Source organism: Bos javanicus, chromosome 15 (assembly GCF_032452875.1).
Source record: "Bos javanicus breed banteng chromosome 15, ARS-OSU_banteng_1.0, whole genome shotgun sequence".
Lineage (NCBI taxonomy): Eukaryota > Metazoa > Chordata > Mammalia > Artiodactyla > Bovidae > Bos > Bos javanicus.
The window spans coordinates 38,824,464-38,848,451 of NC_083882.1; the positions used below are offsets into that span (position 1 = coordinate 38,824,464).

The 23,988-nt window shown below is 41.3% G+C and overlaps 1 protein-coding gene across 1 annotated transcript in view; it reads right to left on the reverse strand.

Annotated features, from left to right (window-relative positions):
• Positions 1-23,988, reverse strand: part of SPON1 (spondin 1) — a 309,877-nt gene that overhangs the window by 267,352 nt on the left and 18,537 nt on the right. The window contains exon 2 of the mRNA XM_061440732.1: positions 21,681-21,787. Within this exon, the coding sequence (XP_061296716.1) occupies positions 21,681-21,787 (107 nt within the window). The remainder of the gene's footprint in view (positions 1-21,680; positions 21,788-23,988) is intronic.

Sequence of the window (23,988 nt, forward strand, 5' to 3'; positions counted from 1 at the left end):
AATTACTAGTAATGAAATTGAATCAGTAATCTTAAAATTCCCAACAAACAAAAGTCCAGCACCTGATGGCTTCACAGGTGAATTCTACCAAATATTTAGAGAAGAGTTAACACCTATCCTTCTGAAACTATTCCAAAAAACTGCAGAGGCAGGAACACTCCCAAGCTCATTCTATGAGACCAGCATCACTCTGATACCAAAACCAGATATCACACACACATACAAAGAAAATGATAGGCTAGTATCACTGATGAACAGAAATGCAAAAATCCTTAACAAAATACTGGCACATAAAGTCTAACAATACATTAAAAGGAACATACATCATGATCAGGTGGGATTTATACCAGGGATGCAAGAATTTTTAATAGCCACAAGTCAATCAATGTGATATACCACATTAACAAATTTGAGAATAAAAACCATATGATCATCTCAATAGGCACAGAAAAAACTTATGATAAAATTCAACAACCATTTAGGATAAAAACTCTCCAAAAAGTGGGCATGGAGGGAACATACCTCAACATAATAAAGGCCACATATGACAAACTCATCACTAACATCATACTCAACAGTAAAAAGCTGTTTCCTCTAAGATCAGTAACAAGACAAGGATGCCCACTCTTGCCACTTTTATTCAATTTAACTTTGGAAGTCTTAGTCATGGCAATCAGAGAAGAAAAACAAATAAAAGGAATCAAAATGGGAAAGGAAGAAGTGAAATTGTCACTGTGTGCAGATGACGTGACACTACACATAGAAAATCTTAAAGATACCACCAGAAAACTACTAGAGCTTATCAACAGACTTGGTAAGTTGAAAGATACAAAGTCAATATGCAGAAATCCACTGCATTTCTAGACACTAACAATAAAATATCAGAAAGATAAATCGAGGAATCAGTCCCATTCACCATCACATCCAAAAGAATAAAATACACAGGAATAAACCTACCCAAGGAGGCAAAAGACCTGTATTCCAAAAACTGTAAGACACTGATGGGAGAAATTGAAGACAACACAAATAGATGGCAAGCTATACTGTATTCTTGGATTAGTTAGACAAATCAATATTGTTAAAATGACCATACTGCCCAAGGCAATCTATACATTCAATGCAATCCCTATCAAATTATCAATGTCATTTTTCCTCAGAACTAGAACAAATTATTTTAAAATTTGTATGGGAACACAAAAGACATCAAATAGCCAAAACAATCTTGGGAAGGAAGAATAGAGCTGAAGGAATCACACATCCTGACTTCATAGTATAATACAAAGCTACGGTAATTAAAACAGTAAGGTACTGGCACAAAAACAGACACAGAGATCAATGAAATAGGACAGAAAGTATGGAAATAAACCTGTGCACTTATGATCAGTTAATTTGTAACAAAGGAGGCCAGAACATATTGAATACAATAAGAAAAAATAGTCTTTTCAATAAGTGGTACAGGAAAAACTGGACAGCTCTATGTAAAAGAATAAAATTAGAACATCTTCTAACACCATATACAAAAATAAAGTCAAAATGGATTAAAGGCCTAAATGTAAGACTGGATACTATAAAACTCCTAGAGCAAACATAGGCAGAACACTCTTTGACATAAATCATAGCAATAGTTTTTTGGACCCATCTCCTAGAGTAATGGAAACAAAAGCAAAAAGAAACAAATGGGACCTAATTAAACTTAAAAGCTTCTGCACAGCAACATAAACCATAAACAAAATGAAAGACAACCTATAAGATGGAAGAAAATATTTGCAAACAATGCAACCCATAAGGGCTTAATTTTCAAAATATACAAACAACTCATACAGTTCAAAGTCAAAAAACTGAACAGCCCAATTAAAAAATAAGCAGAAGACCTAAACAGACATTTATCCAAAAAAGACATACATATGGCCAATAGGCACACGAAAAGATGCTCAGCATCAAAAATCTACAAATTATAAACGCTGGAGAGAGTGTGGAGAAAAAGGAACACTTCTACATTGTTAGTGGGAATGTGAATTGGTACAGCCACTATGGAGAACCATCTGGAAGCTCCTTAAAAAACTAAAAATGTAACTACTGCATGATATGATCCAGAAATCCCATTCCTGAGCACATACCCAGAGAAAACCATAATCCAAAAAGATACAGGCACCCAAATGTTCATTGTAACACTATTTACAATAACCAGACATGGAAGCAACCTAAATGTCCATTGATAGAGGAATGGATAAAGAAGATGCGGTACATATATACAATGGACTATTACTCAGTCATAAAAAGAATGAAATAACGTCATTCACAGCAACATGGATGGACCTAGAGATTATCATACTAAGCGAAATAAGCCAGAAAAAGACAAGTATCGTATCATTTTACTTATATGTGGAATCTAAAAAAAAATGATACAAATGAACTTATTAAACAGAAACAGACTCACAAAAATAGGTTTAAAAAAAAAAAAAACTGAAAAACTATGGTTTCCAGAAGGGGAAGCAGGGAGAAGGATAAATTAGGAGTTTGGGATTAACATATACACCCAAGTGGTGCTAGTGGTAAAGAACCCGCCTGCCAATGCAGGAGACATAAAAGACATGGTTTCAATACCTGGGCTGGGAATATCCCCTGGAGGAGGGCATGACAACCTACTCCAGTATTCTTGCTTGGAAAATTCCATGGACAGAGGAACCTGGAAGGCTACAGTCCATGGGGTCACAAAGAATCAGACACGACTGAACCAACTTAGCACATTAATATATATAAAATAGATAAACAACTGTATAGTTGTACTGTATAGCACAGAGAACTATATTCAATATTTTGTAACAGTATATAATAGAAAAGAACCTCAAAAGGAATACATATAAATACATATAGGCATAAAGAGAATGTATATATATATTCTTTTTTAGATTCTTTTCCATTATGTGTATATATATTTGAATCACTTTGCTGTACACCTGAAACTAATCTAACATGGTAAAATCAACTATAGTTCAACTTAAAAATGTATATATAAAGAAAAACAACTATAGTTCAGCAATAAAGCAGAATCACAGGACTTCCAGTTCCTCCTTCAAGAACATACACAACAATCTGATACGTATCTTTGAGTAGTTTTGCAGAAACTAAGACCCAGGTAGAAGACGTTGACCATCAGTACATAGACCCCAGACTGGTTGGAACCACAGATTGATGATTAAGATTCCTGAAACATCACCCTGTTATCTCAATACTACCCTGGTATCTCAATACCCAGTGAGATTAGATTGACTCTGCTGTATATCAGGTGAGCAGATGCAAGTTCAGTTCAGTAACAAGAGGAGAGAGAAGAGAGGAGAGGGCAGTAGATGGAGAGTGAAGGGCTCGACACACTGGCCATCTACCACCTGGGGCCAAGCATAAAGCCTCAGAGTCCTACTCAGCCCTTCATTTGTTCCTGAATTCAAGTGGTCAAGAACCCTGGCCACCCTTCTCTATAATGTCTGTGACATTCATCTCTTGATGGGTGGGCCTCAATCTCTCACTGGGGTTCTTGCCACAATCTCCTAACCAGCTTTCCTATACCTGATTTTACCTTCTCCAAACTCTTCTAGATTGACAAGAGTTTGCAATGCAAATTTAACTAAGATTTGATTCCCTAGTCTAAAACTCTTCAGTATCCTTCTCCCTTGCCAACAGACATATTTCTGTTCGTGTTTGGTACAAGGATAGGTCTGTAATCCTAAACTGGAATGGAAGGGGATTTAGATTCTGCCTTTCATCATTTTCATCTCGTGCCCCACCCTATGCTCCAGCATCCCGGAATTCCTTGCCATTCCCAGATCACAGCACTCTTTTCCATGCCTCCAATCCTTTGATCATGCTCTCCCCTCTGCCTGGGCCATCCTTTCCTCAGGCTCTGAGATTCATTTAAAGATTAGCTTCTCCTATGCTAACCTAATAATAATTGCTGTGTGTGTGTGTGTGTGTGTGTGTGTGTGTGTGTGTGTGTATCAGTCACTAAGTCGTGTCCAACTCTTTGAGACCCCATGGACTGTAGCCTGCCAGGCTCCTCTGTCCATGGAATTCTCCAGGCAAGAATACTGGAGTGGGTTGCCATTCACTTCTCCAGGGGATTTTCCCGAGCCAGGGATCAAACCCAGGTCTCCTGCATTGCAGGTAGATTCTTTACTGACTAAGCCACCAGGAAAGGCCCCAATAATAATTGCTAATAACTGCTAATATTAAGTCCCCATGTATTAGACATCATGTTACAACCTTTCCCTAGAATTACCTTATTTGACTTACCCAATGAAGTAGGTACTATTATTCTTTCATTTTACAAGGAGGAGAAAAACAGGTTTAGAGGGGCCACAGAGTGGAGATGTGGTATCAGGATTCGAACTTGGGTCTCTTAGGCTCTAGAACTGAACTCTCAACACTGTATTACTTAACAAGGCCAACAGGACCTTCCTTTGCACTTCAGAAGTCCACTGTCCATAATCTCAAGGTGCAGTGGTAATGACTATGAAAGTTATGATAACTAATGCTTAAGAATGGACTATGCACCAAGGACTCTGATTGCCTTTACAGGTTTGAGCTCGTCATTATTTCAGACAAAGAAATGGAAGCTTCGAGGGCTAAAATCACACAGGTAGCAAGAGTAGAACAGGGATTGAAATCCATGTTAATTTAAAAAGCCATAGTCTGAATTTATCTGCTATCTGTAGCCTAAGGTTTAGAACATGGATGTGAACAACAAATGTTTAAGTGAAGCATACATGAGCATCATTATCATGAGATGGCACTTAGAGCCATAGCAATAGATGAGTCTGGGTGTAGAGAATGGACAAAAAGGGTCATAGGACTGAGTATGAACAGTGCAACATCTGGGCAGTGAGTCTCATTAAGGGTGATTTTATCCCCTAGGGCTTCCCTGGTGGCTCAGAGCATAAAGAATCTGCCTGCAGTGCAGGCGACCTGGGTTTAATCCCTGGGCCAAGAAGACCCCTTGGAGAAGGGAATGGCTACCCATATGCTTGCCTGGAGAATTCCATGAACAGAGGAGTCTGGTGTGCTACAGTCCATGAGGGCTCAAAGAGTCAGACACAACTGAACTACTAACACACACACACAAACACAGGGAACATTTGAGAATGTCTGGTAACATTTTTGATTGTTACAGTTTGTTTGGGGAGGGGTTGCCACAGGCCTCTGGTGGCTAAAAGCCAGGGATGTTGCTAAATGCTCTTCAGTGCACAGCACAGCTGTCCAAAACAAGGAATTATCTGACCCCAATGTCAGTAGTGCCAAGTTTGAGAATCAGAGATCCAGAGGTCAGATAGAAGGGAGAAGCAAATAAAGACACAACCACAGTCAGAAAGGAAAAGACATAAAACCAGAAAGAGATGAAAGGAGAGTGCTTTAGGAAACAAGGAGTGGTGAGCCCTGTCTGATGGAGAAGGATGTGTAAGGAAGTGATGGAGGAGAAGTGTCTACTGACAAATGGAGATCACTAAAGGACTGCCAAGAGCCATTTTGGTGGCTAATATGGCTAAATGCATCCTGGTGGAGGCTGAGAAGTGAATGGACAGTGAAGACATGGGGAAAACATGTGTAGGCACAACTCTCTTGAGATCCTTGGTTCCGAAGAGGGGGCAGAGAAATGAGGAAGTGTTGGGAGAGTTATGGGCAGTGGAGTTGCTGGAGGCATTGCCGCCTGCCCAGCCTGGACCTTGAGCAGCCTTTTCAATGGTACCCTGGTTGCCTCTCCTCATGGCTGGGTGCCTGTTCCCACCTTCCATTGTAAACCTAGGGTTGGCACCTTTGGGGAAATCACACTATCTGTTCACTGAATCCTGTAACCAGACTCTCAAGAGTTGATGGAGAGAGTTACAAATCTAGTCTGAAAGTTCTTCCTAGAAATGTGTTTTCTAAATGGGGTCTCCCTGTTGCGAGGTAATCTTCTCAGTCCTCAATCTTGTCTTTGCCCCTTTGCAAGTGAGCTTGCCTCTGCCTACTAAACATCTGTTGAGCACATTTCAGGCCAGGCTGCAATCAATATGCTTATATATTTATTAAAAAGTAGCCTGTGGAATACCTCTTTCAAATTTACTTAGGTCCTCTGCTCCAACTCCTCATTCACTTAGACGCATAGAAGCAAATTCTCTGGTGGGGCCCCAGAGAGATGCATTATAAACAAGAACCTAGGAAATTCTTATGTTCACTACAATTTGAAAACCACCATTGTACATCATTTCATTTTCGCAATACTTCTGTTAAAGTCAATTATATGGACAGCATCCTGTGTGAACTCTTACTTTCATTTCTTGTTCATACTCAAACTGTTCTGTATTTTCACCAGTTTCTCTTGCCTTTGTCCTGTTTCAAATGAAGAAATATCCCTCCTATCCCTGATTAAACTATGTCCTCTTGAAAAAGTTGCCTTTAATCCAAACTGTTCCTTTCTCCTCTGGTATTTTGATCTATCAACTGATTATATGATGACAATGATGACAGTGGTAGCTACAATGCCTATCATTTATTGATCATTCAGTATGAGCCAGCTACTAACTTTGATGTCTTTTTTATTATTTCATCTGATCTTCAAATGTTTCTTCTTCTTTCTCATTGTCTGGTATTACTATCATATGTATGTTACACCTTTGAGCATTGTCCCACAGTTGTTAGATATTCTGTTCTGATTTTTCATTCTTTCTGTTTCTCTTTACATTTTAGTGTGCAAGTCTCTACTGAGAAATCTTCAAGCTCATTGATGCTTTCCTTGGCCATGTCCAATCTGCTGGTGAGCTCATCAAAGGCATTATTCATATCTGTTACAATGTTTTTTATTTCTAGCATTTCCTTTGGATTCTTTCTTAGAATTTCGAACTCTTTGCTTACATTACCATTTATTCTTGCATGTTGCCCATTTTTATTAGAGTCCTTGGCACATTAATCATAGTTATTTTAAATCTAGTCTGGTAATTTCAAAATCTGTCATATCCAAGTCTGGCTCTAATGCTTGTTTTTGTCTCTTCAGGCTGTGTTTTTTTTTTTTTTTGCTTGGCTTTTAGCATGACTTGTAATTTTTTCATTGAAAGCCAGACATGATCCATAGGGTAATAAGAACTGAGGCAAATAGGCCTTTAGTGGTGAGGATTTATGTTTATCTGGCCACATATGAGTTAGGCTGTGTGCTTAATGTTTGCTGTGGTGTGGATGTCAGAGGCTTCAATCTCCTCCAGTGACTTGATTTTTGTTTCCCCTATTATCTTTGGTTTTTTCTAGAAATTCCTTAAATAGAGTTTGTGCCTTGGCCCTCTCTTGGTTATAATCCACTGTTATTACACCAAAGTCCTGTTGGTGTTGATGGTAAAGGGTTGGGAAGGGGAAGTAGTCTAGAATCTTATGATTAAATCTCAGGTTTTGTATCCAACCACAGTCTCTGGGATGTGATCTTTAGAAGAGTTTCTTGACCTTTTTTAAATTCCCTTTATGTGAGACAAGAAGGCTAGAGGGGCTGGAGTTGGCTAACTGCCCTTTCTTCAGGTCAGGTAAGGCTCAGAAGAAAGATCTTTGTTAAGACGAATGCTCTGGATATACTATGAAATGGTTACTTCCCCCCTCCCTCTGCCTGAAACTGGAGAGGATCTTTCCGATCTTCACTGTGAGAACCTGGTGGGACTTCTGGAGGTAAAACTCACACATGTGTGGTGCCCCCCAGCACTGAGCTCCTCAGAGTCTACCAGGTTTATCCACACCCAGCGTTCAGCCTGAAGCTACTCATAAGTTACCGTGTGAGTATTCTGATCAGTTATGGTCTCCAGCAGATTCTGTTGCTATTAAGCTGTGATTCTCAGTGTTTCTCATCTCTCCAGTTTGCCGGTGAGGAAGGGCAGTTTGCTTTGTGACCTCAAATCACTGATGGATCTAATTAGACTTGTTTTCAGTTTGTGTGTGTGTGTATGTGAGTACAGGAGCAGTGACTTCTAAGCTCTTCACACGTCACAGCAGAAACTGGAAATCCTTATGTAATCATTGTAAGTCTTTGAATTAGAATTATTCCAAACTAACAGTCAAGGGTAAATTAAGTGACCCAAGCTTATGTGGTTCAGTGAGAGATGGAGTGGTTATGTTGCCAGTAAAATAATAAAAATAAACTGGTATTCAGACAAAGTGCTCTTTTAGGATCCAGAAAGACAGTTGCACAAGTACAGGTTGCTTAGGGAAAAGGCCAGGAGATGGGCATGAGCATGAATCTTCATACGAGTACACGTGAATAAGCCTGGAACGTCTTTGAAGCTGACTTTAGGAAGGAAAAGAACTGAGTGGGGGTCAGAATACTTGTCCTTACATGGAGTCAGTGTCATTTCATTGTCAAAAAGAGCAAATGGCTTTAGAGCTGAATTCTAAAAGGCACACCTGGGCTTCCCTGGCGGTCCAGTGGTTAAGAATCTACCTACCAATGCAGACGACACGGGTTCAATCCCTGGTTCTGGAAGATTCCACATGCTGTGGGGCAACTAAGCCCATGTGCCACAGCTACTGAAGCCTGGGAGTGCCAGGGCCTGTGCTCTGCAACAAGAGAAGCCACCACAATGAGAAGCCTACACACCAGAACTAGAGAGTACCCCTGCTTACTGCAACTAGAGAAAGCCTGCACACAGCAGCAAAGACCCAGGGCAGCCCCTCACGAAAAAGCACACTTAGGAAATTGACAGTATTCATTGCCTTCTATGTGCCAGACACTGTGACAGGCGAACAGACATGTGCTGAACAAAACAACATTCCTACTCTTGTGAATTTGACGTTTCAGTGAGGGAAAATAGCTAACACACCAGCAAGCCCATAACAACCATGTCATGTGGTGATCAGTCAAAAGAAGAAAACCAAACCAGGTAAATGGGATTAAGAGTGATGAGAGTATTGTTTTAATAAAATATGGTTGGAACTGGACTCTGACAAAAATGACCTTTCAGGAAGAAACTGAAAGAAGCGAGGTGGTAAGAGTTATGGCTACCTGGGTGAAGAGTATCCTGGGCAGAGGGAAGAGGAAATACACAGCCCCTGAAGCGTGCATGGTTGGCTTACCTGAGAGTACAGACTCGTTTAATCTGCAGAGACATAGGCTGTGAGGACAGTGATGAACCACATTGGATAAAAGATGCCAAATTTGAAGGATCTTGAAATGCTGAAGAGATGGAACATGTTGAATAATCAATTTATTAAGACAAAACTCTAAGGTCTTGGCCTTGATCATAAGAAGGTAATTGCACAAGAGGGCTTCCCAGATGGCACAGTGGTAAAGAACCCGCCTGCTAACGCAGGAGAGGCAAGAGATGTGGGTTTGAACAGGGAAGATCCCCTGGAGAAGGGAATGGCAACCCACTCCAGTATTTCCAGAATTCTGGAAAAGTCCATGGACAGAGGAGCCTGGCGGGCTACAGTCCATGGAGTCACAAAGAGTTGGATATGACTGAGGTCAGGTGTGAGCACATGCACAGAATTGCACAAGAAGGGGATGTGCAAGTTGGGGTATAGAGACCACATGGGATACAGATGGGGGCTTTGTCAACACCGTGGCCTCCTCCAAATGAAGGAGGGACTAGGGGACATTAGGTATCAACTGGGAGTCAACTGGAGGGACTGTTTTGTGGTCAAGGGGAAAAAACCAGACAAAGTAACTTGGCGAAGGTAACATATTCTCTCTAAAAGGAAGCTCTGAGCTAGGCTTCTCTTCAAGTTCCCACATGATCAACTGTGATAAAAAGTGATATTCTAATATATATCGAGAGCCAAAAATCTCGATACAGAAACTTGGGACTCTATCCCAAGGAAATGGTGGGAAACCTAGAAACACAATGTCCATAAGGGGAGGGATTTTTGTCTGTTTTGTCACAGCTATATTCACATGGCCCAGAAAATGCCTTGAACATAATAGGCTTAGTAAATATTTGTTGCAAATAAGTAAATGAAAAGGTTTTCTTCATAAAAATTATTAATAATATTTTAAAAATTTACCTAAGCATGCTACAATAGGCTATTGTATAAAGAAATTATGATCCATCTGCTCTTTGGATGTAACCATTTTGAAAAGCAAACATGGTTTTACAGGTTTGTAAAACCAGAATTAAGATCTATAAAGTAGTTAGATCTGGAATGGAGAGTCATCATTCTCATTCAAAAAGATGAGAGGATTGCAAGGCCACAGAGTGACTTACTGACATTTTTAAGCTACTTAATACATTCATGATAAAAGTGCTTTGGGGCGATAAACATTACCTATTGTCTGCTAAACAATTCTGTCACGTATTTGCAAATGATTTCCGGAGCTTCAGAAAAATAGATATGGAAACAATGCTAGTTCCCATGCAAGAAAGCATGAGACCAACTAATGCCAGCAAACAAGAGGTAGGGCCAGAAATTCTAGCAGCAGTCATCCATCAATTTGGAAAACATTTATCAGCTGGCCAGTGTGCCAAGCCTTGGTGAGGCTGTGGGAATACAGAGATAGCTGCAGCCTAGCTTCCAGCCTCTTTGCAGAATCTTGCAGGGGAACAGGGATTTAACACATAAGGGCTATAAAGAGTGAAAAGAACTAGAGTTAAAAAAACAAATATTGTATATTAATGTGTATATACATAGAGGCTTCCCTTGTGGCTCAGGCGGTACAGCGTCTGCCTGTAATGCGGGAGACCCAGGTTCGATCTCTGGGTCGGGAAGTTCACCTGGCGAATACTTGCAGGGCAGGAATAGAGGCGCAGACTTAGAGAACAGACATGCAGACACAGCGGGGGAAGGAGAGGGCGGGGCGAACTGAGGGAGTAGCATTGACAAGTATGCATCACTGTGTGTAAAGCAGCTAGCTGGTGGGAACCTGCTGTGCAGCACAGGAAGCTCAGCTCAGTGCTGTGATGACCTAGAGGGGTGGGACTGGGGGGGTGATGGGAGCTTCAGGAGGGAGGGTATGTATGTATACATATGGCTGATTCATGTTGTACGGTAGAAACTAACACAACATTAAAAAAAATTACACTTTTTTTTTTTTTTAAAGGGAGATATACCAAGTATCCAAGAGCTCAGAGATGGGGTAGGGGGCACAGAATCTAGATGGGATGAAAGTAAGACATGAGTATCAGGAAACAGAGGCAATGGCATGTGCAGGGCTGAACCCTGGAGGTTGAGGATCTGTGAGACAATAAACCTGGTGTGATCCCTGGAATGACCCAGAAGGGATTTTAGGGAACCAAGTAGTGAACGTATGTCTGTCTCTCATACACTTCTGCCCTGGAGCTACAAGAGATGCTGAATAGAGAAAATGGCATGAACCACAGGTGTTTTGATCCTTGCTCATAGCCATCTACTGGCTCCGTGCCTTTTGTCACATTTCTAATTCGCTCAGTGTTACCTTGCCTGTAACATGGGAATGATAATAGTGCCTACCTCAGGGGATGGGTCTGAGACTGACAGGAAATTAATACAGTTACTTATTTTTGTGACAAATATTTACTGAGCACCTGCTGTGTGGCAGACGCTGAACCCAACACTGGTGATGCAGTTGTGACACAGACAGTCCCTGTTCTTATGAAACTTACAGCCTGGAGGGAGAGAATGGAAGTAAATGAAGCACCAGATCTGTTAGTACCCGGAGGTGACAGTCGTGGTTTCTTCCATCTGCTCATTCCCGGAGGTGTAGAGCATTTGTCAAGGTACAGTTTGAACCCCCTTTTCAGTGAAGCTGTTGTGTGGGAGGAGGTCACTAAGCCAGTAATTGAGTCCAGCCAAACTGCTAGCAGTCACGTGGAACAGAATTTTGCTTTTATTTACTGAGTATTATGTGCCCGCTGAAATTTTCCATTTTACATTATAGTCAATCATATTACAGTGAAGACAGAATTAAAGAAGGCTGTCTCTCCCCTTATTTGGTAGAGGCTCACAGACAGCTGGTGAGTTATACCTAGGATGAGACGTCTGCCACATCTACAGCGGGATAGAGTTTGTGATTCACTAGACACAGAAACATAGAAAGGGCTCTAGGCTGCAGGCTCAGAAGGAAGAGACGCTGATTAAGTCCAGGCACTGTGTTGGGCATTTTACACATAGCTTACCTCATCTGATACTCAAAACAGTCTTTATCAGGCCAATTTCAAAGACAGAGGAACTAAGCCAAAAAAGTGAAAGTGCTAGTCACCCAGTCGTATCTGACGCCTTGTGACCCCATGGACTGCAGTTCTGTTCATGGACTTCTCCAGACAAGAATACTAGAGTGGGTTGCCATTCCCTTCTCCAGGGGATCTTCCCAACCCAGGGATCGAATCCATGTTCCCTGCATTGCAGGCAGATTCTTCATCATCTGAGCCACAGGGGAAGCCCTAAGAAGAACTAAGGTTCAGGGAAATTAAGTTGACTTCTTTTCTAAGCTGGTAGAGGCAGAATTTGAGCCCGGGTCTGCAAACTCCCAAACCCATGATCTTTGCAGACACGCACTGTACATTCTAAATAGAAAAGCGAAGCTAGAATTGGAAGAACAATGAGATACGCGGTCCTTTTGGAGGAGGAAGATGAGCCTAAAAATAGCGATGCTTCTTACTGTCATTAATAAACTGTGTGCCCACCTCTGATACTGTGAAATTCTAAATGGCCACCTGTAGAAAGAGAACAGCTGATACATATATGGGTATGTGTGCACACTTAAAATCTGGAAGGAAATATACCCAAATGCTAATAATGGTTATCTCTAGATTATAAAATGACCTATTTTATCATATAAATAAGATAAAATAGTTTATCTTTATTTTATAAATGACTTATCTTATTTAGCTTCTTTATGCTCTGTATTCGGAGAAGGCAATGCACCCCACTCCAGTACTCTTGCCTGGAAAATCCCATGGATGGAGGAGCCTGGAAGGCTGCAGTCCATGGGGTCGCTAAGAGTCGGACACGACTGAGCGACTTCACTTTCACTTTTCACTTTCATGCATTGGAGAAGGAAATGGCAACCCATCCAGTGTTCTTGCCTGGAAAATCCCAGGGACAGGGGAGCCTAGTGGACCGCCATCTATGGGGTCGCACAGAGTCGGACACGACTGAAGTGACTTAGCAGCAGCAGCAGCATGCTCTGTATTTATCATTTCTATAATTTCCATCACAAAACAAAGGTGTGCTCTGTTGAAAGGAATGATGTTCAAGTTCTGATCAGGCATCTGGTCAGGTTCCCAGACTCAGGACTTGCCCATTTAGAAGGAAATTACCTTTTGTCCTTTCTGGTATCAGGGATCAGGGACCAAGGCTACGGCAGCCTGAGGACCAATATCTGGCCCAGGCACTCACATGCCACACTGCGTCTCATCTTTTTTACAAATGATTTTAAATAGAATTGAAAAAAGAAAAACCAAGTGTTGAAGAAGAGGTCATGACACTGTTTTTTAAATATGTCCTTTTGATGTTTTTTTTTTTAGGATCACAGCTCACAGAGGCATCTTACACCCCGTGAGTTCCTGAAGGGAAGGGGCCAGTATACCATGTCATCCATCCTCTGGTTCGTTCATTCATTCATTCGAAAAAACATTTACTGTGCCTTCACTGGGCTCTATACACTTGTCAAAGTAGCTACAGGGAACGACTAGAGCAAGTTTTAAAACAGAGGAAAGAGTGCTCTGTCAACAATTAGGTCTTTACCCAAATGTGCTTCTTCTTAGTATCTCACCCGAGCCACCATTTTAAATGGCATCTATTCATTCCAATAGTTTTCCCCATTACACTTTTTACCTAACACATAAGTATTTATGTTGTATATTGTCTCTAATTCCCTTATACTAAATTATAAGTTCTAAGTATGTACTGAGTTCTACATTTGGTTAGGTGCTTTTCTACTTTAAACTAGTTGAGGGCAGGAATGAAATATTGTTCACTACAACCAAAAATTAAGTATTTTAAATGTAACAAATGTCTAGCACTTATTGTTTCTTCATATGAATTTTCTAAAACAAAATTTAGTGTTGGAAAGTAATAAACATGAAACATGGTCTAAACTTCAAAAAAAAAAAAAGAGAGGAAAAAGTAGAGTGGTTTTCACACAAACCCCTGACATTCACCCCTTGTCCACCTGCAAATTTCAACCATCCAAAGAGACAACTCAAAAGTTACTGTCTCAAGAAGACAGAAGACACAGACATGGCCAAGAGGCACATAAAAAGATGCTCAACATCACTAATTATTAGAGAAATGCAAATCAAAACTGCAATGAGGTATCACCTCGTACCAGTCAGAAAGGTCATCATCAAAACATCTACAAATAACAAATACTGGAGAGGATGTGGGGAAAAGAGAACAATTCTACACTATTGGTGGGAAAGTAAATTGGTGCAGTCACTGTGGAGAACAGTAGGGAGGTTCCCTAAAAAACTAAAGATAGAGTTAACATACGATCCTGCAATCCCACTCCTGGGCATATATCTGAAAAGGATGGAAACTCTAATTAAAAAAAAAAAAAAAGCACCTCAATATTCATAGCAGGACTATTTATAATAGCCACGACATGGAAGCAACCTAAGTGTCCATCAACAGATGAATGAAGAAAGAAGGAAGATGTGGTATGCACACACAGACACATGAATATTATTCAGCCATAAAAAAACATGAAATAATGGCATTTGCAGCAACATGGATGGACCTAGAGATTACCTAGAGATTACCATCCTAAGTTAGGTAACTCGGACAAAGACAAATATCATATGATGTCACTTACATGTGGAATCAACATAAATGATGCAAATGAACTTATTTACAAAACAGAAACAGACTAATAGACATAGAAAAAACCTTCTGGTTACCAAAGGAAAAAAGGGGGAGGGATAAGCTAGGAGTTTGGGATTAATAGATACACACTACTATATATAAAATATAGCTATAGCACAGGGAACTATATTTGATATCTTGTAGTAACCTACAATGGAGAAGAATCTGAAAAAGAATATATATACCTGAATCACGCTGCTGTACACCTGAAACTAACACATAATAAATCAACTGTATTTCAATTAAAAAAAGTTTCCATCTCTATAAATATCCTTGCTCTTCTCCCAAATTAGCACTCACTCCTTGCTTCCTACAAATGATTGCTTTCTTATTTGCACACACGCAGCAATTGTAATAGTATGTGCAATATAGTTCTTTCTGTACAAGTCTCTTTATGTTACAGGGAAGAAATGATAGCATTTCCCTAGAGTAGACAGATGAGATCACCCCTGCTACTGCTAAGTCACTTCAGTCGTGTCCGACTCTGTGCGACACCATAGACAGCAGCCTACTAGGCTCCTCTGTCCCTGGGACTCTCCAGGCAAGAACACTGGAGTGGGTTGCCATTTCCTTCTCCAATGCATGAAAGTGAAAATGAAGTCACTCAGTCCCGAGTCCCCGACTCTTAGCGACACCAAGGACTGCAGCCTACCAGGCTCCTCCGTCCATGGGATTTTCCAGGCAAGAGTACTGGAGTGGGGTGCCATTGCCTTCTCCAGAGATCACCCCTATATCCAAGGAAATAAATATCTAGGCTCTCACTGTTTGTGCTCTAACACTGTACCTAGCCTACCAAGGTTGAGAAGTTCTACTGGAGATCCTGACCTCCTAACTAACACTATGTACTAGGCCTTAATTATTCACCCCAATATGCTCAGGGCCTAGTAAGTTGCTGTTTACATAGCTGGTAATCAATGCTTTTATTAGCTCATCTCACCTAATATTTATTGAATGTCCACCATGTGCCAGGCACAGTGCTAGTAAAAGAAATACACTAGTGAACAAAATAGATAAGGTCATCCCTACAATTTGGTGGGACGGAGCAATATTAAACAAATAATCTTACAAATACATAAGCTGTAATAACCACTGTGAAGGAAAAGTAGAGTGCTCTGCATGCTATGGAAATATTTGAATAAACAAATGAAGGAAAGTATTGCACATTTTATATGGTAATATTCATTCACCAGAAAGGTATACTCTACAGGAAAAGAAAAAATATTGTGGGCTCTCTGAGGACAGATTAAGAATCCCATAAGACAATCTAACTCCCCCGTTCATGCTCCTGTGATAATAGCCTGAGATCCTATCTCATGAATGACTCATTCTGAACTTATGGGCAACTAAAAACCCTAAGATACATATGTTGTTTGTTTAATGTGCTACCATAAATCCGAATCACTCTTCTCATACAGCTACAATAGGTTATTTGGATCTAAGTAGGTAACTTGCTGTGTTTCTCCATTAGCTTTTCATCTTGCTAGATTTAGTCTCTCAGTTTGACCTGCCCAAATACTGTCATGCCCAATCCTGATGTGGGAATATATGTGTCTCTTCACATCAGTGGCTATGGCTACTCTGATGTAATGTTCAAATTCAGGTTGTTGAAGAGAATGCTGAGTGAAAATTTGGGTGAGGCTGAGAGGCAGAAAGCACCTTTGAAATATACATCAAAAACATAAAAATGTCCATATCCTTTGCACTTCTGGGAATCTCTTCTAGTAAACCAATATCAAATAAGGAAAAAAAAGTTTTATTCAAGAAAATAATTTTTCTCCATTATTTATAGCAATGAATAGTGATTTAAAAATTCTAATCTTATAAGGGTCACAATTAAGCTTAGGTGAGTGTAACAGGAGGACATTTTCTTATAAACTAAGAGAGAATTCCTAAAAACAGGCTTGCAATAGCATTTTATTTTCAGAAAAGTGTGTTGAATACTCATTGAGCTTCTTACATGGCTCAGAACTCATCAGGCACTAATAAATATTTATTGTTAATAAAGAGATGATGAAAACATTTTATAAACAGGTGATTAAGAATAGAACATAATTAGTTATCAGAAAATATTTGATTGTATGGTGTTGATAAAGAATATTAGGCACACATTCCTTTTTAAAACGAGGCTTTCTTCCTTTGAATGGCAGCCTATTCCATTAACTAGTTGATGCATACAGGACTTTAAACTAAAGCAATGGCATTACAAATTAGCAGCTTGAATTTTAGTATAAATATGGCACTTAAAATTCTGTCTAATTGAAGTGCCCACTCTGTGAGGGGCTCAGGATGAGGTGCTGGGGTACAGTAGCAAATAAGACCGGCAAAAATCCCTGCCTAGTGGGGCTTACAGCTTAGTGGAAGGGGGCAGGTGATACTCAAGTCAACAAGTAAAATAGATGGTACATCAGGTGGCCAGAAAGGCAGTGGAGTGGAGAGGGATAGGGGATTCAGCCAGGGATAGAAGGGGGAGTGAAGTTCCAAAGAGAGTGATGGGGCGCCCCCCTCTCCCTCCCGGGAAAGGGACGTCTGAGCAGAGAGCCCTGAAGGAGGAGGGAGAAAGTGCTGGGCAGTTGGCTGGGCCATGAACATTCCAGGAAGCAACTTGCTTTGAGCAATACGATTTTAAAGGATTGGGGTTTGACTTCTGTACAGGCAGTCCAGCCGCCGCATTCCTTGTCACTTTCAATTAACCGTGAGTACACCCAGCTAGCTCATCAAAAAGGTTCCCATGTCTCTCCCTTCTGGCGGCCAGGGACAGATACCCTCAGCGGTGCCAAAACTGCCACGCTGGACCAGCCGCCGCTGGAAGCAGAGGAGCAGCCCCGCCCCCTTCTCCTCGGCCTCCAGGGTGGCGGTGGGGGCGCTCTAACCCTTAGCCTTCCTCTCCCGACAGCCCCATTCTCTCCCTACTAAGTCTAAAGGGGCATTAATGTTTGCTTTAAAGTTTCTTTTGTACCTAGTGAATCTGTGCGCTGAGTAAGGGCTCTCATTGAGAAGCAAAATCATCACCTCTTAGAGTCACTTTTAGAACTAAGAATGTCATTTCCACCAGATGTAAAGGATATTAGGATTTCATCATTGATATTCAGTCCTTAAAGCTGTCATATTTGGAGTGAGGGTGTTAACAAAGAAGTACTTCTAAATATTTGTTAATTGCTATGTGTATATATATAATTATATCAGCATTTGTAGTTTCTGATCATCTACTCATGTCCCCACTGATGACTTGCTGACTTCCTGTCATGCCTGTTGATATAAAGCGCAGTGACAAGGAGGATGCTATAAGTTCCATTAGGGTAGGATGATGTCTGTTTTTCTCACTGCTGTATCTCCAGTGCCTACCTTAGTGCCTGGCACAAAGGAGACACTCAATAAATGCTGATCAATAAATGAATGACTTTAAAGATGACAGCTTTGATACAGAGAGAAAATACTTTCATGCTAGAGTGGAAGGGGGCAAGTACAGAGACCACGATGTCTGAAGCAGGAGAGGCAAGATGACATGAGCTATGATTTCTCCCTAACCTCCAAGATACTGGGCACCCAAGTGAACGTGCAAGGCAGGGCAGGGGTGGGGAGATGAATGGGAGAAAACCTCTAAAACAGGATCCCTTCCCCACCCCCTTAAGATGTTAGATTCCTTTGGTCAATTTACTTAGTCCCTTGGAGACTTGGTTTCATCATCTAGAAAATGGGTACAACAATCCTGACTTCACAGGGTTGCTATGAGAGCTAAGTAGGATAAGGAATATAAAGCTCTTGACATAGAGCCTACTGCCATTAAAAAGTTGTTATGACTCTCATTTACCAAGGTTTGAATCCCAGCTTTATTGCTTAGAGCTGAATGGTCTTAAGAAAGTTACTGGAATCCCTCTGTTGCCACAATTTTCTCATCTGTGAAAAACAGGATAATAATGCTTATCTTGTGGTGTTACTCTGAGGATTAAATCAGTTAAAACATGTAAACCACTTAGAACAGTATCTGGCATGCAAGCATTATTATTGTATGTGAGGCGTTTTTCCTATATGTTTCCAACTTTGATGTTGTTAAGGCTCAAACAACAGATTTGTTGATGTGATGATGGAGTTCTTGCTGGACAGGTTGTATCCTCGTCTCATTTCAACATTAGTTCTCAAACTCGAGTTTGCACTGGATTCATCCTGAAGGCTTGCTGAAACACAAGCTGTGGGGGCCCCACCCTCAGAGCTTCTAATTCAGAAAGTCTGAGTGGGGCTTGAGATTTTTTTTATTTCTAACAAGTTCCCAGATGATGCTGATGCTGGTGGTCCAAAGACCACACTTGGAGAACCACTGTGATATAAAGAAAGGATATCAGAAGCTCTAAGAGAAGAAGGAAAGATGAATACATAGAGAGAGAGTTCTGAAACAATCCCCAATTAGAATGAGTTATGGGCACTAGTAGAAAGAACAATTTGTTCATTTATTCATTCAACAGATATTTACTTACTGCCCAATGTGAGCAGGGCCCTGTATTCACCAACTGGTTTCCAGGACCAAGATTAAGCCAAGCAGAAACAACAGTGAGTTGGAGAAGACTGTCAATTTGCTGAATTAAAATAACATCAAGGAAAGAAACCATGTCCCCACTGGCCTAACTCTGGCATTATTTAGTGTGTGTATGTGTATCAGAATGTACACAAAATTTACCATTTTGACCATTTTTAAGTATACAGTTCATGGGATTAAGTACATTCAATATGTTATACTAGCATCAACACCATCTATCTCCAGAACGTTTTTCATCTTCCCTAATTGAAACTCCACACATTTTCATCAATAATTCCCTATTTCCCTTTCTCTCACATCTCCTGGCAACCACCATTCTACTTTCTGTTTCTATAAACTTGATGATGAAGCTCATATAAGTGACATCAGACAGTATCTGTCATTTTGTGCCTACTTATATCATTTAGCATAATGTCAAGGGTCATCCATATTATAGCATATGTCAGAATGTCCTTTTTTAAAGGTGAATAATATTTCACTGTATGTATACACCACATTTTGTTTATCCATTCATCCACCAATGGATATTTAGATTGTTTCTGCCTTTTGGCTGTCATTAATATTGCTGCTATGAACATGAGTGTACACATAGCTGTTCAAGTCCCTGCTTTCAACTCTTTGGGGGAATATATTTCTAAGCTTCATTTTAAAGCAGATAAATTTTGTTTTAGTAAATATTAAGATCACATTTCCCATCTCCCACCTCCCCCTCCCCTTTTCCCTTCTTAGAACTTGATCCCTCCTGACACTCAGGTGCCTAGATCTCTCAGCTGCCCCAATCTGATAAATCATTCACACCTCCAAGAACAAGGAGGATACATCTTAGTGCTCTTGTGGGCTGAATGCACACATGAATCTTCCTTTCTCTATAATGACAACCTTGCTGATGCATTGTCCAAACACACCTATGCCAGGAGCATGTCCAGGACTATAAGGAAGACATTGAGTCACTGGAATCAGACATGTGATAGAGAAGCCTGACCTTACTACTTACTAACCATTTAGGCAAGGGATTTAATTTCTCAAATTTCAATTTCCTGATCTGTGAAATAGGTGTAATAGTTTGGATCTACTTGGTTGCTGATAGAATCAAACTAAGATAAGGTAAAGTAAGATAAACTGAGATAAGGTAAAGCACTTAACCAAGTGCCTGGCATATGGTAAGTACCCAACAAATACAGACTGTATCTGAGTAATTCCTTCAGATACATTCCAAAACAGTTCCTGCCATCTATATCTACAGAAGGACATTACAATGAGCATGGAATTAATGGTCCCACTCAGCCACAAGCCCAGATTCCTAAACACAGGACATCATTGTCTTTTTTTTTAAGTCACAGGATTCAAAATTACAACCTGCCCATAAGGGGTTAAAGATATCTTTGGACAAGGAAGATATTTTGGGTGCTCCATGGAACCCACAAATTGTACCAGAATCCCCAGCAGCCAGCTATGGGTGTAAGTATTCTTCCTCCGTTGTTGTTTTTTTTTCCCCTCTGAGTTTGCAAATGCCAGATAAAAATGGATTCCAGAACAATGGAAATTTGAGATGAGAAACGGTTACAGCAGATTTGGCCAGGCCTCCTCCTAGGATGGCCCCAGTCCTTCTGGGACGTGTTCTGACAACTCGTTGGCCTCTTTCTAAGCCTCTGAAAAGGGGGTGATGTTCCCGCCACTTCCCTTGGAAGAATGTTGCACAGTGAAATATGACTCACTGTCAGGGCCCTTGCCTTTGAGATTCCCTTTCTTCTCCTGACCCACTTTCGTCTTGCTGCGCCCTTTTGTACAAAGTCAAATGAGGCCTCCTCTGGAGGAGGCTGCTCTGTGAGGACTGACATTTAAAGACCATTACCACCTCTTCAACTCGGCCCTGTTCATTTAGCCAAGCAAAGCATGTTTAATTCTTTTAATCTTCCCTCATAAATCAATCTCTTCGTTCCCTTAATAGTCCTTCTCCTGTGCTTTGAACTCCCTCCAGTCTGGTCATCCTAAGCTCTTGTTCCGTTTACACTTGAGAATTGCCAGTCAAGAAGCGGCTGCACAGGAAAAACAGCCGGATCCTCGCCAGGGTTCTGGAAGTTCTCAGCACACTGGACTGTCTGCTGCCCAAGGCACCATGAGCCCCAGAAGAGCCCTGCCTGGAGGCCAAGCCCCACGGCCTTAAGGGAGACTTGAGGCGTCTGCTGCGCACCCTGTTATGGGTCTTTCCGTGGCCCTGGCCCACCCGGCCAATGGTCAAGGGAATTGCACAAAAAGCCTGTTCAGATACCTGTCCCGCTCCTTTCCATCAGCCTCTGCAGCACACTCACCTTGCAGCTGGCCTCAACCTACTACAGCGATGGAGGACCCTGGGTAAGCCCAGAAGCGTTCTTACCTGGAAGGTCCCAGCATGGTCTTCCTCTTTATCACCCTCTCTGTTTTCTTTGAGGGCGATTAAGGTGAATCCTCTGAAATAGGAGGGAGGGGCAGCTGAAAGCGTCACTGCAAGATAAGAAGAAAGCAGATGATAAGCACAAGAATCAGCTGTCTTCCATTTGTCAAATGGATAAATGTGAGCCCTCATCAGCATCACAGACCTGTGGGCTGCAAGGGCAGGTGATGGCGGGAAAGGCTCATTTTGTAGAGTGATGAACTTTCACCCTCGCCACCCAGCCCCCTCTCACATTTCAGAACCTGCTGAAACACCTGAACTGTGATCTTCCTTGGGAATTGTTGAATCAACCAAGCCTGAGATGAACGCTCTTAGTAACCACAATTTGATAAAAATAGTACATGGTCAGCAACTCGTCTTGACAGTTCTCTAATGTTATATACTTCCATAGATTGGCCCAAGACAGACTCAGCTGCTTGCAGCATAAACTCCTTATCAGTTCAGTTTAGTCACTCAGTCCTGTCTGACTCTTTGCGACCCCATGAACTGCAGCACACCAGGCCTCCCTGTCCATCACCAACTCCCGGGGTATACTCAAAATCATGTCCATCGAGTCAGTGATGCCATCCAACTATCTCATATTCTGTCGTCCCCTTCTCCTCCCACCTTCAATCTTTCCCAGCATCAGGGTCTTTTCCAATGAGTCAGTTCTTCGCATCAGGTGGCCAAAATATTGGAGTTTCAGCTTCAGCATCAGTCCTTCCAATGAATATTCATCTCCTTTAGGATGGACTGGTTGGATCTCCTTGTAGTCCAAGTTTCTCTCAAGAGTCTTCTCCAACACCACAGTTCAAAAGCAAAAGTTCATATCACAGTTCAAAATTCTTTGGCGCTCAGCTGTCTTTATAGTCGAACTCTTACATCCATACATGACTATTGGAAAAAACATAGCTTTGACTATGTGGACCTTTGTCAGCAAAGTAATGTCTCTGTTTTTTAATATGCTGTCTAGGTTGGTCATAGCTTTTCTTCCAAGGAGCAGGCGTCTTTTAATTTCATGGCTTTAGTCACCATTTGCAGTGATTTTGAAGCCCAAAGAAATGAAGTCTCACTGTTACCCCATCTATTTGCCATGAAGTGATAGGACCAGATGCCATGATCTTAGCTTTCTGAATGTTGAGCTTTAAGCCAACTTTTTCACTCTCCTCTTTCACTTTCATCAAGAGGCTCTTTAGCTCATTTTTGCTTTCTGCCATAAGGGTAATATCATCTGCATATCTGAGGTTATTGATATTTCTCCTGGCAATCTTGATTCCAGCATGTGCTTCACCCAGCCCAGCATTTCTCATGATGTACTCTGCTTCTGCTGCTGCTGCTGTGTCACGTCAGTTGTGTCTGACTCTGTGTGACCCCATAGACGGCAGCCCACCAGGCTCCCCCGTCCCTGGGATTCTCCAGGCAAGAACACTAGAGTGGGTTGCCATTTCCTTCTCCAGTGCATGAAAGTGAAAAGTGAAAGTGAAGTCGCTCAGTTGAGTCTGACTCTTCGCAACCCCATGGACTGCAGCCTTCCAGGCTCCTCCATCCATGGGATTTCCCAGGCAAGAGTACTGAAGTGGGGTGCCATTGCCTTCTCCGGATGTACTCTGCATATAAGTTAAATAAGCAGGGTGACAATATACAGTCTTGACGTACTCCTTTCCAGTCTGTTGTTCCATGTCCAGTTCTAACTGTTGCTTCCTGATCTGCATACAGATTTCTCAAAAGGCAGGTCAGGTGGTCTGGTATTCCCATCTCTTTAAGAATTTCCCACAGTTTGTAGCAATCCACACAGTCAAAGGCTTTGGCATAGTCAATAAAGCAGAAGTAGATGTTTTTCTGGAACTCTCTTGCTTTTTCAATGATCCAACAGATGTTGGCAATTTGATCTGTGTTTCCTCTGCCCTTTCTAAATCCAGTTTGAACATCTGGAAGTCACAGTTCATGTATTGTTGAAGCCTGGCTTGGAGAATTTAGAGCATTACTTTACTAGTGTGTGAGATGAGTGCAGTTGTGTGGTAGTTTGAACATTCTTTGGCATTGCCTTTCTTTGGGATTGGAATGAAAACTGAGGATGTGGCAAAACACATCTATTTCTTGTGGGCACTCAGCGGGAACATATTCCCAGCCTCCCTTGCAGTTTGTTCTGCTTGTGTCCCAGTCCTGCTGGTGGAAAACATGGACAGACAGGATGAATGCCACTTCCTGCCTGGCCCCTCCAAATTTTCTACATGATTCTCCATCCTTCTTTTCCCATCTCTGCCTGCTGCAT